This window comes from Pimephales promelas, chromosome 20 (assembly GCF_988280905.1).
Source record: "Pimephales promelas chromosome 20, fPimPro1.hap1.1, whole genome shotgun sequence".
Taxonomy (NCBI): Eukaryota; Metazoa; Chordata; class Actinopteri; order Cypriniformes; family Leuciscidae; genus Pimephales; species Pimephales promelas.
In genome coordinates, this window is record NC_142788.1 from 9,761,766 (window position 1) to 9,779,807 (window position 18,042).

An 18,042-nucleotide genomic window follows, 5' to 3' on the forward strand; every position below is an offset into this window, starting at 1 on the left:
TCTTCTCTGATTGGTCACATGTAATAGTCTGTTGTGATTGGTCTACTCTGCTCTGATTGGTCACGTGGAACAGTCTGTTGTGATTGGTCTACTCTTCTCTGATTGGTCACATGTAACTAGGGTTGGGAACCGAGTACCGGTTCTTTTCCAGAACCGGTTGTGTTTTTGAAAAAATACCGGAACCGTGCAAAATTCCTAAGTTTCGGTTCCGAAAACGGTTCTGATGCCGATGCGATATCATCATGTGGGCGAAGTGCTGGGAGTAGAAGACGCCGTCTTATTCCTAAATGACAAAAACTTCACCACTGAAGTTGCGATTTGCTCTCACACGCGCTGCATTTGTCACACACAGACACACGCACGCTGCGCGCGCCGACCGCCGAGTCATTCTCTAGCTAGCCTACATTCAAATCAGTTTGCGCTGAGAGAGAGAGAGAGCAGTTGTCGATATGAAACTGCTTTACAATCACACAGTCTCAATATTTATTTGTTTCACATATTCAAATGATTTCCGTTACAGAATTAGTGAGATTATAGTTTGAGTAAACATTGACGGTAGTGGTCAAAACAGATGCAGTCCGTATAGTTTTTGTGTTCAGAATTTACAAAATATATACAATGAGCGAGTGCATTATAATGTTTTTTTTTTTTCAAACCGTGTTTTTGTCTTATCTTGAATCACTACGTAAAGCCTGTAATAAGCGTTAATACTCGGACTTCTTGTTTAGACTGTTGATCGCAGCTGCTGCGGAGTAGCCCAATGCCTGCGTGACTCGTCATGGACATAAACAGAGAGAAGTAGCTCCGGCAACAATGTTCTTCCGCAAGACGCATGCAGATCTGTTTATTAACTGCTAGAGCGCCGATTTATCCAGTAATGAAATACGTAAAGTCTTTATGAATCAATCATTCAAACCATTTTATAAAATAATCTGTTCTACACACATGTGTCTTAAAGCATATTCTACTCCTTCTGAGAGGGTATTCTTCACTGTTGGAGATACAATAAAGGAGAGGTCTAAATTATTATAGAGAATGCAGAATTTTTTAATTTCCTTTATATATATATATATAGCTATATATAATTTTTTTTTTTTTTGCAAAGATTGCTTAATAATATTTTGAGTTTGTTTACATTACCAGTCTGTTAAACTAATTTGTCAAGTACTATAAGAAATAAACACAAAAAGGATTGTGGATTTTTCTCTTACTAATATTTTTAATTGAATGGGAACCGGAACCGGTATCGTTTGGCGGAACCGGAATCGGAACCGGAAAATTTCTCACGATTCCCAACCCTACATGTAACAGTCTGTTGTGATTGGTCAACTCTCCTCAGATTGGTCACATGGAACAGTCTGTTGTGATTGGTCTACTCTGCTCTGATTGGTCACATGGAACAGTCTGCTTTGATTGGTTACCTCTGCCCTGTATGGTCACATGGAAGAGTCTGTTGTGATTGGTCTACTCTGCTCTGATTGGTCACATGGAAGAGTCTGTTGTGATTGGTCTACTCTGCTCTGATTGGTCACATGGAACAGTCTGTTGTGATTGGTCTACTCTGCTCTGATTGGTCACATGGAACAGTCTGTTGTGATTGGTCAACTCTGCTCTGATTGGTCACATGGAACAGTCTGTTGTGATTGGTCTACTCTTTTCTGATTGGTCACATGTAACAGTCTGTTGTGATTGGTCTACTCTGCTCTGATTGGTCACGTGGAACAGTCTGTTGTGATTGGTCTACTCTTCTCTGATTGGTCACATGTAACAGTCTGTTGTGATTGGTCAACTCTCCTCAGATTGGTCACATGGAACAGTCTGTTGTGATTGGTCTACTCTGCTCTGATTGGTCACATGGAACAGTCTGTTTTGATTGGTTACCTCTGCCCTGTATGGTCACATGGAAGAGTCTGTTGTGATTGGTCTACTCTGCTCTGATTGGTCACATGGAACAGTCTGTTGTGATTGGTCTACTCTGCTCTGATTGGTCACATGGAACAGTCTGTTGTGATTGGTCTACTCTGCTCTGATTGGTCACATGGAACAGTCTGTTGGGATTGGTCTACTCTGCTCTGATTGGTCAGATGCAGGGCTTGACGCTAACTTTTCTCAGAAGAAGCACTGCACATTGGCTCCTAAGTTGAAAAATATAGGAGCACAGTAAAATCTTTAGGGGCTCAATAGAAATCTAAAAAAAAAAAAAAAAAAACTTTAATAAAAGGATACAAAGAGACATTTATATGCAAAATTATATAATTCATTTGAATGTAAAAAGCTGAACAGTATTCAAAGGTATAGTTCACCCAAAAATTTAATTTCTGTCATTAATTACTTACTGTCGTTGCAAACTCCTAAGACTTGTTTATCTTCGGAACACAAATGAAGATATTTTTAATGAAATCTGAAAGTTTTCTGTTCCTCCATTGACAGCCACAGAGATCGTAATACTAATCCACATGAATTGAGCCGTTTAGTCCAAATTTTTGTAGAGACACGATCGCTTTATATGATGAACACATTAAGTTTAGACTTTACCGTATGTTTTCAACTCTAACACACTATAATTCCTCACATGGGCAGCGGCTTAGAAACACTAAACCACCTGCAGTTGGTTTCATCCGTCTTAAAATGAATCTGTGCTAATCCAAAGCAGATTTCTCAGAGCTGCCATGTTGTGTCATGCAGGTTTTCATACCAACGTTGTATAATCACTTACCTTGCTCCTTATCAGAGGCATATCACAAGATGTTTACTTACTTGGGTTGGACCGAGAAATGTGACACCACAGACTGACACACGTATAATCAAGTGTGTTGCTGTTTTCTAAGGATAATTTGTGAAAGTAATGTCTGTTTTAATGCTAAGTTTTGGTTGTGCTCTCACAGAAACCTCAGCTGCGCCAGCGAGAAGGAGAGGATATCTATGAGGAACTGCACGGGACTTATCGACTCTCTCGTGACTTATGTTCAGACTCATTTGGACAGAGGAGATTCAGATGATAAGGTTATCATGCTTTAATTTTTTTCTGCATGATCTGCAAGCTCTTACTCTACATGGAAAAAATATGTGGACTCCAAAAATGATGTCCCAAAGTTGAAAGCACAAGGTTCTTGTAAATGTATTCATTAGGTTAAAAAAAAAAAGTCAAATTAAATTGTATGCTGTTAATAAAAGTAATACCTATTTAAAAAAAATAGATTCCTTGAAGTGCTATTAAAATACAAGTTTGTGGACACCCCTTTTTAATAAACCACCATCTCAATTGTAAAGCCTGGCATATAAAATAATAGTCATAACATGTTACATATTGAACCTTTAGACACCATTTAAAAATATTTTTTTTTTGCCGCATATAATATTTGATGCATCCAAATTTTATGCATACAGAGCTCATTTTCGAAGACAAAAAAAAAAACCAACAAAAAAACACATCAGTTTTATTCAGAGGGCCAAACTAGGCAAAAATATGCTATTTTTTTATCAAAGCTCTGTTGTTTGTATTGATGGGCAAAAAAAAAGCAATGCAATAATGATCGAGAGATTCGAGTAAACCTATGTTGTTTCAGTTCAGTAATTGTCTTGAAATATCACTAATAATTTAAAAGTTCTTCTTATATTTATTTGATAAATATTAGTAAATTTTACTAAACAAAAAAAAAAAAAACAAGAAGCCATGTGAACCATTATCCGTGGGGGGATGTTTTTATAGTAAATGTACGTTTTTATATTAAATTATACTAAAAATCCTTTTGCTTGCTAAGAATCATCAATCAGATGACAGAAGGAATGTAATAAAGTGCAGTAAAGCAAAGCAAAGTTTTTATTATGGTGAACATTTTTGTGCATCAAATATGATACAGCAGGCTTTTTTAGGATCAACCAGAATACTCCAGAATATTGCCAAAATGTAGTGCAATAAGCTACAATTGACTTCTGTGTCCTGGTTCTCTGTTTATGTGATGCGGGGAGCAGTCAGTGGAAAACTGTGTCTGCATACTTCATAACCTGAGCTACCAGCTGGAGAAAGAGGCTCCTGATCACTTCCCAGCGTTCGCTACCCCTGACGTGAGCCCACATGCGAACAAAAGCAGCCAGAGCATCTTCAGCCCCAAGAGAACCAAGACTCAAAAGGTACAAGCTGTTCCTGATGAAACGACTAACATGCAGTGTGTTTTAAATGCTGGTCATGGGATGCTGACTGATTAGTTCACCCAAAAATTAAAGCTCATTACATTTCAAACATGTATGACTTTCTGTGTACCGTATTTTCTGCACTATAAGGCGCACCTTCAATGAATGACCTACTTTAGAACATTTTTCATATATAGGGTGCACCGGATTATGAGGCGCATAAGATACTGCAGTCACACGTTTGACTGGGTTTGCGTTATGCATCCACTAGATGTGCTAAAGGTAATGTAGCGAGTGCGCGGTGCCTGAGGTGAGGCGTTTATTAGTAAGCGTGTGCGCGCTGGGGCGGGCTCGAAACTTGCATGCGCAGCCTGACTCGTGAGTATTCAATGTGCGGTAGCTCGCGGACAGCAACAGCTGGCTGTTTTGAATGAGACGACCCGGTTACTGTGAGCGGGGAGCGCTTTATGAACATTCTGTGACGCGCGAGCAGCGCCGGGGACAGTGTGTCTGATCGTGTGTCTGTTAACACTAGAAGTGCCAGAATTCCAAAACTACTAGAACGGCCACAAGCGGTCATTTTGACCGTTAGATTCAAAACAGTGTTGATGAATAATTTTCGTAATTATTTTTGTCAACCACATTTTTTCAAAGACGAAAACGAGACGATAACTAAATAAAAACAAGGTTTGAATGACAAAGACTATGACGAAAATGTTAGATAGTGACGATTTGCGACGCGGTCAAGGCTATAATAATAGGACTCGCAGAACTAGTGAACAGCCCATGCAGCAAAACAAACAGCGCAGGACAGGGCAGCAGAGCTCACCAGGATCATCCGACATAAATAGAACATCTGGATCCGCCGTGTCTGATGATAGCAGCCGTCTCTTTTTGCTTGATGTGAACTCTGACTCTGAATCACTCTCTGATGAGGAGGAAATGTTAACTTGCACCCAGGAAACGTCGCTGTCACTCCACCTCCGATTGTTCCCCTGCATCCGAATTATAGATAACTGTAGTCCGGTTTTATTTGCTTATTTCTGATCAACAACTAATGTAGAAATTATTATATGGCAAACACTGCTACAGAGGTGACCGGATGGACCATTCTGTTGACAGTTGAGAGAGAACACGATCAACCGCGGGATATTTAACAAAAAAATACCGCAAAATTCAGTGCGGTCAATATGACCGTCTATGGCCGAAATAGGTATATATGTTCATTTTTCTTGTTTTGCCTTACGTTTACGTAACTTAATTTATATGAAAAGCATTTTAAATGAAAATACAGACAATTTTAGGAAAAGTCAGGTACCAGCAGGATTTTATTATTTTTTTCAACAAAGTTATTGTAGATATAAAATTCAAAACGGTCAAAATGACCGTTGTGGCCGTTCTAGTGTTAAGAGTGAGCGGGCACATGACTTACTCACATAACCTGATTTATACGAGGTTGAACTGGCCGTGTGACAAAGCGGGCTTAAAGTGGGATGGACACGAGCGCGAGTTCGCGGGCGAATTTAATAACGCGGAGCGTTGTTAACCAATTGATCCATATATAAGGCGCTCCGGATTATAAGGCGCACTGTCGTTTTTTGAGAAAATTAAAGGCTTTTAAGTGCGAGAAATTAAAGAGAAATATTAGGCTTCTGGAACTTTCAAGCTTTGCAAAGTCTCAGAAGAAACGGACTAAAATGTATGTTTTGGGTGAACTAGTCCTCCAATTAATACTTTCTGGTCATTGCCATAAAAAATAATAACTCTTTGGTTAAACATGATTCTCAGTCATAGTGATTCCACATGACTGAAACACGTTATTTGGACACGACTGAATCAAGTTCTTTGGACACGACTGAATCAAGTTATTTGGGCATGACTGAATCAAGTTTTTTGGGCATGACTGAATCAAGTTATTTGGACGCGACTGAATCATGTTATTTCGACACTACCGAATCACGTTATTTGGACATGACTGAATCACGTTATTTGGGCACAACTGAATAATGTTCTTTGGACACGACTGAATCACGTTATTTGGACACGACTGAATCATGTTCTTTGGACACGACTGAATCATGTTCTTTGGACACGACTGAATCATGTTCTTTGGACACGACTGAGTCGTGTCCTTTGGACACGACTGAATCAAGTTCTTTGGACACGATTGAATCACGTTATTTGGACACGACTGAATCAAGTTCTTTGGACACGATTGAATCACGTTATTTGGACACGACTGAATCAAGTTCTTTGGACAACTGAATCACGTTATTTGGACACGACTGAATCAAGTTATTTTGACAGGACTGAATCATGTTATTTGGACACGACTGAATCAAGTTCTTTGGACACGACTGAATCAAGTTATTTGGGCATGACTGAATCAAGTTTTTTGGGCATGACTGAATCAAGTTATTTGGACATGACTGAATCCAGTTATTTGGGCATGACTGAATCATGTTATTTGGACACGACTGAATACATGACTGAATCAAGTTATTTGGACACGACTGAATCACTTTATTTGGACACGACTGAATCACGTTATTTGGACACGACTGAATCACATTATTTGGAGACGACTAAATCACATTATTTGGACATGACTGAATAAAGTTATTTGGAAGCAATTGAATCAAGTTACTGAATCAAGTTATTTGGACACGACTGAATCAAGTTATTTGGAAACGATTAAACAAAGTTATTTGGACATGTCTAATTTTCATTGAGTTTCCTCACTTCGCTTAAGTTCATCACTGTCCATAATTGAATCATGTTCAGAGAAAGAGTTTTTTTGTGTGTAGAAGTGACCCAAGTTGTGAACGGTTTAGGCTAGTTAGTTTAGGCTAGTTAGAATGGTTTAGCCTAAACCAAGTTGTGAATGTAATACTCTGTTTACACCTTTTTGTCACCTTTTTGTCAGGTCAGCTTCCCAGCCATGGAGGTGGATAAGCCTAAAGGAGTGAATTGGTTGTACCACCAGAAGTCCCTGCAGCTGTACCTGTCTCTGCTGAGCTGCAGTCAGAAAGAAGCCACTCTGGAGGCGTGCTGTGGAGCTCTGCAGAACCTCACAGCTTCAAAGAGCCCTGTAAGTGCTTCGACACCCAATAGAGTTCACATTGAACTTTACTCCTAGCGGAGCGGAGTAAATTCAGTTGTATTAAAGCTAAGGCCATAAAAAGTCTTAAATAAAATGATCTGATATAAGAAATTTAATTAAGAAGTTTGGGGGAAAACTATCATCATATCACACACGCACAGAAACTCAAAGGTCTTCGCGGCAACACGTCAAAATAAAAGTTTGGTTTAACTTAAAGAAATTGACAGAAAAAATTATATTAGGCTATTGTACAATAGATTTAACTACGTCTCCATTAATTAAAAATACTACTACTAATAATAATGTGTGCGTAGAAGGTTGCTTATTTTTCGCTTTTATAAACAAGATTTCTCAATATTTTCATTTAAACAGCATGTGGCCTTCAATGCATTCATAAATTTGCCATCATAAATAATAAAGTCATTGAATTGAATTTAATATTTTCTTCAAATAGTTAAATAAATTGGAAAAATAGTTCAAATTGATTTTGTTGTGGTACCGAAATTGGTACCAAGAACCGTACCATTTTAAAGGGTTAGTTCAGGCAAAAATTAAAATTAAGTCATTAATTACTCACCCCCATGCTGTACCAACCTCGTAAGACCTTCGTTCGTCCTCGGAACACAAATGAAGATATTTTTGATTAAATTTGAGAGGTGGATCACTGCTACATTGGCTCCTAAGGGATCAAAAATTGACGGCCAAGAAAGTCAATGAAGAAAATGTTTAAATATTCCATGTGACTACAGTGGCTCAACTATAAGTTTATCAAGAGACGAGACTACTTTTTGTGCAAAAAAACGAACGAAAATAACGACGAGAGTTCAAGAGATTTCCACAACGCATTCACGAGAATTGCGATTTCCTTCAACTACTTCAGTTCAGTTCTCGCGTATGCGTCGTGGAAATCTCTTGAACTCTCGTCTCGGGCCTACACGGAAGAAAAGGAATATTCGAATAAACTCATTATTTTTGTTTGTTTTTTCGCACAAACTTCTGGGCGCAGTACCAGAAGTGTGCACTACCTTTACCAGGTTTCATACCATTCAGATGAAGTAAAAAAAAATAATAATAAGGCCGTGTGTCCACCAAAGCGTTTTTTCCACGCGCCTGGCGTATGTTTTCAATTGTTTTCAATGGGAGCGCCGCGTTTTTTAAACGCCGTGAGCGTACCGAGGCGCAGAGCGTTCTTTTCGCAGAGCGTTTTTACTGGTCGCTGGGAGTTGAAAAATGTTCAACTTTGGATAAAACGCAGCGCTCATCACTGTCACATTTTACCCAGCCGTCCAATCACAGTGGAGGAGGGGCGGGACCAAACCACACCAACCAACTGTCACAACATTCAAACTGCTGCATATATTCCGTATCATAGCAACAAAACGTCTCAACAGAAAAAACGCTGCGCTGCCAAAGCGCTCTCAAGCGCCCAAAGCACGGCGTCTTCAGCAGAGCGTCTAGCGTTTTCAGCTGGATAAAAACGCTTTGGTGGACACACGGCCTAATAACCTTTTTGACAGAAGAGCATCAGAGGTTTTTGGTTTTAAAATCCGATATTCCGATATATCGGCCGATATATATTTTTTTTCAGAAACGCACAACAAAACATTAACAGATTCCCCTAGCATAGTTATTTGTAGTTATTTATGAGGTTTAACTAAAAAAATATGATAAAGCATTTTAAAAGAAACTTGTTTCTTTTATTGTCTCAACAGAACAGAGGAACATCAAAATAAATTAAAGTTCTGATAAATAAAATAATAATTAGTCCCTACATTGCTTTATAAGCTACCTTATAATTACAATGTCAGCTTGCTTAACCCTTTACCTGCACTTTTTAAATTCTTTCCATCAAGCTACATCAAACCATTTTCAATCAGTTGCTGCCTGCCTCCTAACACCGTGTCCTAACTACACGCGACGTCGCGACACGCGATAAAAGGTATCTTTTCCATGTTAATCAGAGTTTTTGTCCTAACCAGACGCGGCGGCGACACGCGAAGTTTCTAATTTAGAAACGGTTCCTATTTCTGCGACGTCGCGGCTGACGGAATGAAGAAATTACAATGGTTATGAGGTTACACATTATTTATTTTTAGTTAAAAATAGCTCACTGTGCCACAAGTGATAACGGATAATTTACCTCAGATTTTGAAAGCATAATATAGCGTTCAAAATGAATTCTATGCAAATATACAACTGTACTTCATAACAAAATTAGTCAACGAGTATATTTTGTTAATGTTTTGGGTTTTATAATGTTATTTCTTGTTTTGATTATGTCCTTACCCATTTCCAATGCGAGTGCGGGCCAGCAGTGCGCTTTCACAGAGAGACTCTCAGCTCACACGCTGTTCTGAATGTGTGGCGTCTCACAGTCGCGTCTAGTGTGGACAGACACACTTGCTGTCGCTGGAATTTTATCGCGTCGCGTGTAGTTAGGACACGGTGTCAAACCTACTATTTAGAGATTCTAAATCCATTACAGAACGACTGGATTTCACACACGTGTAAAAGAAAAGCTAACTTTTATGCACAAGATACGTTTGATATTTTTTCTTTGTGTCTAAATGTTCACTCCTCGCAACTTACATTTTACAATGCAGGGACTGTAACTAGAGATATGCTAGTTATAAATACGGTAATCATTACTTTATTTAGGCAGAAAAAGTTCATTGTGGTTACCAAGCTAATTAATGATAACATTAGTGGTCTTCCACCAATGATAGTGGCATTAGCTAGCTTTTTGGTTAGCTAGTCTACTGCAAATTGGAAAACATACATTTTCAATATAACAGGCCAGGGAGAGAGATGATTGAAGCGTGTTTCGTCTGTTTTTATTTTATTTTTTAAGTATTCATTTATTGGCCATTATAACTGCCGAAACCGATAGTTTGGAAAATGCCTAATATCGGCCGGCCGATATATATCGGTCTGGCTCTATTGTGCATTTTATAAAAAGGGTCTGAAAAAGCCGTAGATTTGATTTTAAAACCACTGCAAATGCTCTGATTGTGGAAAAGCAGTTAAACTTGTATTTTGATTGGACCTCTGCACAGGTGTCCACTGTGATAAGTGAAACCCTCATAGAGAAGCTGTATGGCTTGCCTATCATTTCCCCTCTGCTGAATTCTGCAAACCTGGGCCTACAGAAGACCGCCATGTCCTTAGTGGGCAACATATCCCGGGTGGCATCTCTACGGAGTGCTATGGGTGAGAGACTTTTTTTCACAACTTACGCGCTACTACATAATTCTGTGTTAGACCATTAAACTTAGTTGAAGCGTAACTCTACGTACAAACTAAATATTTTCGGAAGCCTCCAGTTAGAAGTAATGGTTGGACTCTTGTTTTACCTGATAGACTTCAATCCTTTAGACAGAAATTGACATTTACACCAGCTTACATTTTACACACTTTCATGAGGTAAAACCGCTTTGAATGTGGGGTAGACTTCTGAAACCTAAAATGACAAATGGAACAACCTACGGTTTTGTAGAGTTACTTGACACGCACACACGTTGGCCATTGTAAGTCCACATGACTTTATTTCTTTATTTGACAGGGACAATGCAAACAAACATAGTGTCAAGACCAAGCATGTCACTGAAGTGTTGCATATAAAGTTTAAAGCTATTGCTAATTTTCAACTCCTGTCCCTGGAAGGGCTTTTATACACAATAAAATTTACATGATTAACTACTTCGATTAAAAAATAATAATAAAAATACTAATATAAACATACATGCATATCATATACAACTTCAATAATTAAATATAGTTAAAAATGACTACACTTTTGGTTTATTTTTAACCAATTTTTAAGCCTAATTAAAATTAATTAAATTATATTTCTTAAAGATGCTGCAGTGATGATAACTTAATGTTTTGGGGTTTTTTTATCCAAAATTTTTATTGCTCGATTATATAAAGAATTTATGCGTTTGATTGCAGTGGGAGCGGCTTGTGCCCATGTTGTCATGCAATATGATATGTGAGAAAATATCATAGCATGTATGTACATTAGGGCTGCCTGGCTTGGACTGTAGCTTCTAATTAATTTAAGACAATTGAGATTACTTTGTAATGTTTTCTGGATTTTCTTTATATGTTTTTCATATTTAAGTTGAGGATCTAAAACTAATCCTAAATATTTAAATTCTTTAACTGGATGAATTTCTTTATTTTGTAAGCTAATATTAAACGGCACCTATTATGGAAAATTCACTTTAACATGGTGTTTGAACATAAATGTGTGTTGGCAGTGTGTGAGCAAAACCACCCTAGAATGATAAAAATCCACCCAGTGTTTTTTTTACAATCTCAATAAATCATATGCACTGTCTCAGAACGAGCTGTTCTGAGATTCAGCTCTTTGTGACGTAGAAAGTGAGAAAGGGGTTTGATTGACAGTGTGGCTGTGGCCTAGACCCCGCCCTCGGTGATCTGTACACATCATCCTCCATTGTTTCAACGACAGCCGGTAATGTCTCTTGGAAACATAAATGTTCTGTCGTGGGTTAATCCTGTTGTTGTGGCTTAAAAGTTAATCCTCAACTGTGGATCGTCATCTACGGTTTGCGATCCACTGTCACATCCAGTAATGTTAACAGTAAGTGTATTTTATGATTTTTGAGCAAATAGTCTTTTCAGTCAATGTCCGCCAATTCAACAACAAATGCGTCTAAAGTTGTTGTCGTCGTAGGATGTCTGTGTAGGCTATATAATTTAAACCTTGTTTGTATAGTGTGTAACCACACGTTTATATATATTTAAAGATATTGTATTAAAAACTGCATATATGTTCTTGTTCTGTAAGTTAGCCGTCTTCTCACATTTGCCACAGAAGCACCCGTATGACAAGTAAACATGACGCCACAGGTCCCTCACATAAATGTAATTTCGCTTGTACGTAGCAAACTTTATCACAGAATGTGTATGTAGTTTCAAAATATTGCGCCAGCTTCAGTGTTTGTGTGTGTCTCTGTGTGTGTGTTGCACATCCGGACGCGATTACAACTCTATAATAAGTAAATAAATGTATCAAATAACCATACCGAGACGTACTGGTCCGTTCTCATTTATGTTTATTCTGCCGGAGTCTCTTCGTACTATTTATATATTCCGATTCAAACGTACGCTGAATGACATTCAAAACAGCGGTTTCTCGTTCCCTCAGTACCGACTGCCATGGGTATCAAGTTACGCCCTCATCCAAAGACAGGGCGGCGATATGCAGCTCATTTGCATTAAGGTGGTATAGTCCCCGAAACAGCTCATTTTTAAGCAGGCCCCAAAATGCCATTTTCAAATGGTTATAATAAATGAACTATGGGGTATTTTGAGCTGAAACTTCACAAATACATTCTGGGGACACCAGAGACCAATATTACATCTTGTAAAAAGGGGCACAATAGACCATTTCACAAGATGTAAACAACACTGGTCCAAGCACTTCCTGTTTCAGTTTTTTAACACTACATAAAAGCTGGGATAAAACACAACCACAGAACATTTAAAACTGAATCAAAAAGTTAAACAAACATCTTTAAGATGTTTTCTTTACACGTGAAATAAAGAAAACAGTTACAAACTGAAACAGGAAGTGTTTCTGGACCAGTGTTGTTTACATCTTGTGAAATGGTCTATAGGTACCCTTTAAATCTTCATTTTATATTTATTTTTTTACTGGAAAAGCACATGGAAACTGTTTTCGAGAAATTTAAAACTAATTGATTTTAAATGAGCCACCGTGGAATGTCAGACACACTTACATGTAATGTGCCGTTTGGGACAGGGCCATTTGTGAAACATGCCAACTGTGAAAACACCCTTATTACAAATGAGCTTGTGGTTACTAAACTTCTATTGTGGATTTCACATTCCACTTTAAGAAGGGACTTACGAATGGCGGGTGCAACCCCACCCTGAAACTTTCGCTCAGTGTTTTGCTCAGTCACTCAACAGCTGGTCTGAGTGTGTGAATTGTGACTCTAAACTGACTGAGAATGTCACCTGAGTCCCCGGGGCAGTACAAATAACTAAATACCGTACCCAATGGATTTACATAATGACTTATTAAACATAATGCCAGTATTTACTAATCTAATTAAGCCATCTGATGTGATCACTACATGTGGTATCTTGTGTCTAAAATATATGTTGTGTGATATTGCTTTTATGTAGCGTGTATTTATTTATCATACAGGAAATATATAATAATAATTAAATTAAGTTAATAATTAAATATAATAATAATAATTAAAATATATAATACTTTACCAATGTAATGTACACTGCCCGGCCAAAAACAAAGTCGCTGTTTGTATTTAAGGCAAATGCTTAAGGGTCTATGACTGGATCATTATTTCAGTGATTATTATGTTTCTAGCACGTTATATGTTTGACAACAGTTCTTCTAACCCTAATTGATGGAGTGTGTAGATTTTACTTTCTTAAACATTCATGTACTGTAGGAAGACACATCATGGCCATATTCCAGGACGACAATGTCAAGATTCATCAGACTCAAACTGTGTAATAATGGTTGGGAGGAGCATGAAGAATCATTTTCACACATGAATTGAGACCTTAAATTCATTTTAGGTTTTTGGGATGTGCTGGAGGAGACTTTACAGAGTGCTGGACTCTTGCATTGTCAATACCGTCACAACATTTATTTCCATGAAGAGGTGCATGAAATTATAGTCAAGATCTTTGTTTTGCCAATGAAAAGAGTCCAGGATAACACTTTAGAATACTGTATCTTACTTTATAACTAATGAAGAATTATTGAAGACTGTTAACTACTTAGGAAGATGTATGTAATATCACACAGTTAGTTAATCAATAAATAATGAATTCTGTCATTCCTCCTGAAGAACTACTACTAATTATCTTCTAATTAAGGTTCAATAAAAATAACCAAGAAATAACTTATGAACAGTCATAAAAAACTTTCAGATTATTTATATATTTTATAATACAGTAGTACTGTGTCTGTCTGTTTTCATCAGCATAGAATGCCTTTGAGTAAATTCATGTATTTTAGGCAAAAATTGAGGGGAACTGGAAACTTATTAGTAGTTAATAAAGAATTATTAGACAATTCTTCAGGAATTACTTATAACCTGAAACAGTATTCTAAAGTGAATAAAATTACCACATACTTCTGACTCAAATAAAACTTAGTTTAAAAAAAAAAACCTGTATAACTTTAATAGTGCAAAATAAGTTTAAAATGTATGAGAACTAAGTACAATAATATGCTTTTTCTTTTTAAGTGCTTTAAAAAAATTAAAGGGGTGGTTTGATTGCGATTTCACTTTTTTGATTTTAAATAGTGTGTAATGTTGCTGTTGGTGCATGACCAGTATCTGCAAAGTTGCAGCGCTTAAAGTTCAATGTAAGCAGAGATATCCTCTTTTAAAAATCAGGAAGTTTAATGCCAATAAAAAAATATTGGCAAATTACCATTCAGAAACGTTTTGTAAGAGCCGTGTGTGGTGAGGTTCTGCTTGATTCTCTTCGTCGCCGCTTTAACTCGGTCTGATTCTGGCTCATACTGATACTGCAGTATCGACACCAATATGTACATTTGACAGGAACAACACATGCAACTTCGCCCGTAAAGGTAATGGGCGGGAAGTATCAGGACAACGTGCACTACAGTTTAGCCAATCACAACACACCAGGCCAAACTAACCAATCTGAGCCCACTGCCTGTTTCTGAGGGAGTGGTTTCATAGAATCAGGAAGTCAACCGGTCGTTCAAATGACAGAGGAGAGCACGGCTTACAATAAAGGTGAAATTTATGAAAAATATGACTTTTTAAAAAAGAAAAACCACGAATAGATGTTCTATTGCACCCCATAAACACAATCATGCAAAGAAAAAAAGCGTAAACCACCCCTTTAATTGACCCTTCGCTAAGCCACGCCCGAAAACCGCCACTGGCCAATCATGTCTTAGCAACCGTAACTATGCGCGGGAGGTCTGGCAAGCTTTCGAACAAGGGAACATGCTGAAGCATTGTGCGTATGGATTGTGCAAATCTGATACCGGTATACTAAAAGTTTGGACGGGGGAGAGGAGTTGTTTTCCTTCCAGAAAATCTAAAAGCCAAGGGGAGAAATGATTGGCTTGATCTAGCATCTATGTGCGAGACCCATTCTGGTAAATGTCGACATGCTTAACAAAAACACCCATTGCTTGGAAATATTGACGCTTTGGTCATTATGATAACGTAAAATATGACTATTAAAGAGACAAGACAAAGGCTCACTGACATACTTTAAAATATATTTCAGCATTTTGTTAATCAACGTCCTACTAACGTTACCCCTTAACTTAACCCAATCCGATCGCGGCTCTCCCGGTATTAGTTATTCCACAAGATTTATTGATAAGCTGTTTGATTTATAATTATTACGATTATTTTCACATACCCTGCTGTGTATGAACATGGCTGTTCCTCAATTTGTGTTTCCCATTTGAACGGTCAGCGTATGAGGCGCTGCTGCTTGCACTGGGACTATAACGTTAGGCTTTAACTTCAATTTTTAAGAAATTATTCCCTAATCGGTTGCATATAATGTCGTGAATATATCCCTCAAATGCATACTGTAGTCCCTTTTGTCTTTCTCTCTCAGATATTTCACTTTTTCGCCGAAAATTACTAATTATCTCATTGGGAATGTCTGACACCGGGTGCATCCACACTATAATAGATGGGCCAGCCGCGAAAGCTTGACAGGCGTAGCAACAGTAACTAGGGAGGGCGGGGCTTAGCGAAGAGTCAATTACCTTTGTACTTTTACTAAGGTAATTTTGAAAATGGCCTAATTATAATTTTACTGGAGTAATATTTTGTTGGGGTATCTGTACTTGAACTCAAACACTTTAAAATAATCATAAAATTCTATTACATACTGATTGGTTAACACATCTTCCTTAGTAGATAACGGGAGTGAAGAAGTAGTTAATGAAGAATTATCTACTAGTTCTTCAATCGTTCCTCATTAGTTATGCAGTAATTAAGATACAGTATTCTAAAGTGTTACCGAGTCCAGCACTCTGTAAAGTCTCCTCCAGCACAAATCAAGGCCAGTTAAAACATGTCATGCCAGTGCGATTATTTACATTCTGTATGCAAGACATTTACAAGTACTTCCTACTGAGCCCAGTTACCTTTTTTTAAATACAAGCAATATAAGGCTAATTCATATCGAGGCCAGTTATTTAATGTTTTTTCTTCCTCTCATGAAAAAAAAAAAGCATCAAATTTGCACGTCATCAAGTAACGTACAGACCGCAGTATTATTTTGCACAGTACCCTGTACTGCACTTGCAGCATTAACATTGCTAACGTTCATGTTGTTGTTGTCAAACACAGCCACGGAAATTCTTCCCAGAGTCAGCTCTATGGTCTCGTCTGTGACCCCGAAAATGGTTGAATCAGACAGCTCCATCTCTACAGCGTGCCGCGTGATGCACACACTCATGATGGCTGAGCCTAACGTTGGGAAGACGATGTTGAACCAAAAACTCATCGACTCTCTGAGCGCGCTGAGTTCAAATGTGTAAGTGTGCCCAAAGGAAAATACATGTATGACAGTGAAGGAATGGCATTAGCAAACATTAGCAAGCTCCTGGTTGGAGTTTTAGCAGGACAGATGTGATAAATGACACTGACAATGATATTTAGCCATGGATGACAGGCTCTCTGTAAGTATTTGATGTGTATTAGCGGAGACTATTCTGTTTCTCTCTTGCTCGCAGATTTTTCGAGAAAGCCAGAAAGGATGCTGGAGTTCTTCTCTGGAGTTTGTGGAGAGAAAAGGACTTCCAGAATGTGCTGAAAAAGGTAAGACCGTCCCACCTCAAACTGCTCAGAGGAGGTAAAGCAATCTATATGAAATATGCTATACATATTCATTTCTTGTAATAATCATAATTATTAGACATTATAATAAAAAGCGCATATGTATATATTATAAATATATTATTTTATTATTATATATTTTTAATATTTTTATTATTATTTTTTTATTTGCCTAATTAATCCATTATTCGTGTTTTTTATCATTATGTATTGGTATATAATTAAATTATTGGATATTTAATCATGCTCATTTCAACAATCAACAAAAAAAAAAACAACAACAATATTTATGAATATTTTGAATATTTTTGATGTAGAAAGTAAATGCACAGAATTATTAGAATATTTACAGTAGACGTATCATTATGAGTGGAGGCAGATTTAAATTCATAGACACCAATGAAGGGGAAACCCGAAAACATTTTGCCACCTTTCACTTGTAGCATTTACCCATCTTTCTCCTCCATTGCCCTTTAGTTTTTATTGTATTTATTTACAATGTAATTTCTGATTGTGAAGTGAAATGACTCAAACATGTTCTTGACAGACGTGATATTCACCCTTTCCATTAAATAAACCAATTGGAGTTTTTTTGTGATTGTTGCGGGCAAAAATCCTGATTATGTGGCCCGTTTTCTTTAAAAATGCGATGGAATATGTAGGATATTGATGCAATTTTATGCGATGAAATTGCGGGAACTTGCAAAAACTGCGGTTTGATAGCCTGGTTAAAACCAGAACATTCTCAGTTGCAACTGAGTTCTGGTCTGGCAAAGCTTGATAGACAAATCATTTCCAAAGGGGCGTCACCAACGGACGTATCTCAAATGCCTCTGGGCCCAATTGGATAGACCTGAAACCAATTAGAGCGATGAAGTAGGGCCCTATAATTAAAGACGGAATCGCGGATTTGGCCAATTAACGCGG

General features: G+C 37.6%; 1 protein-coding gene across 1 annotated transcript in view; it reads left to right on the plus strand.

Annotated features, from left to right (window-relative positions):
* The window catches only part of pkp1a (plakophilin 1a), a 56,341-nt gene that overhangs the window by 26,239 nt on the left and 12,060 nt on the right, over positions 1–18,042 (plus strand). Inside the window, exons 7-12 of the mRNA XM_039689887.2 lie at positions 2,886–3,003; positions 3,973–4,131; positions 7,058–7,222; positions 10,291–10,444; positions 16,627–16,813; positions 17,013–17,097. Of these exons, the coding sequence (XP_039545821.2) occupies positions 2,886–3,003; positions 3,973–4,131; positions 7,058–7,222; positions 10,291–10,444; positions 16,627–16,813; positions 17,013–17,097 (868 nt within the window). The remainder of the gene's footprint in view (positions 1–2,885; positions 3,004–3,972; positions 4,132–7,057; positions 7,223–10,290; positions 10,445–16,626; positions 16,814–17,012; positions 17,098–18,042) is intronic.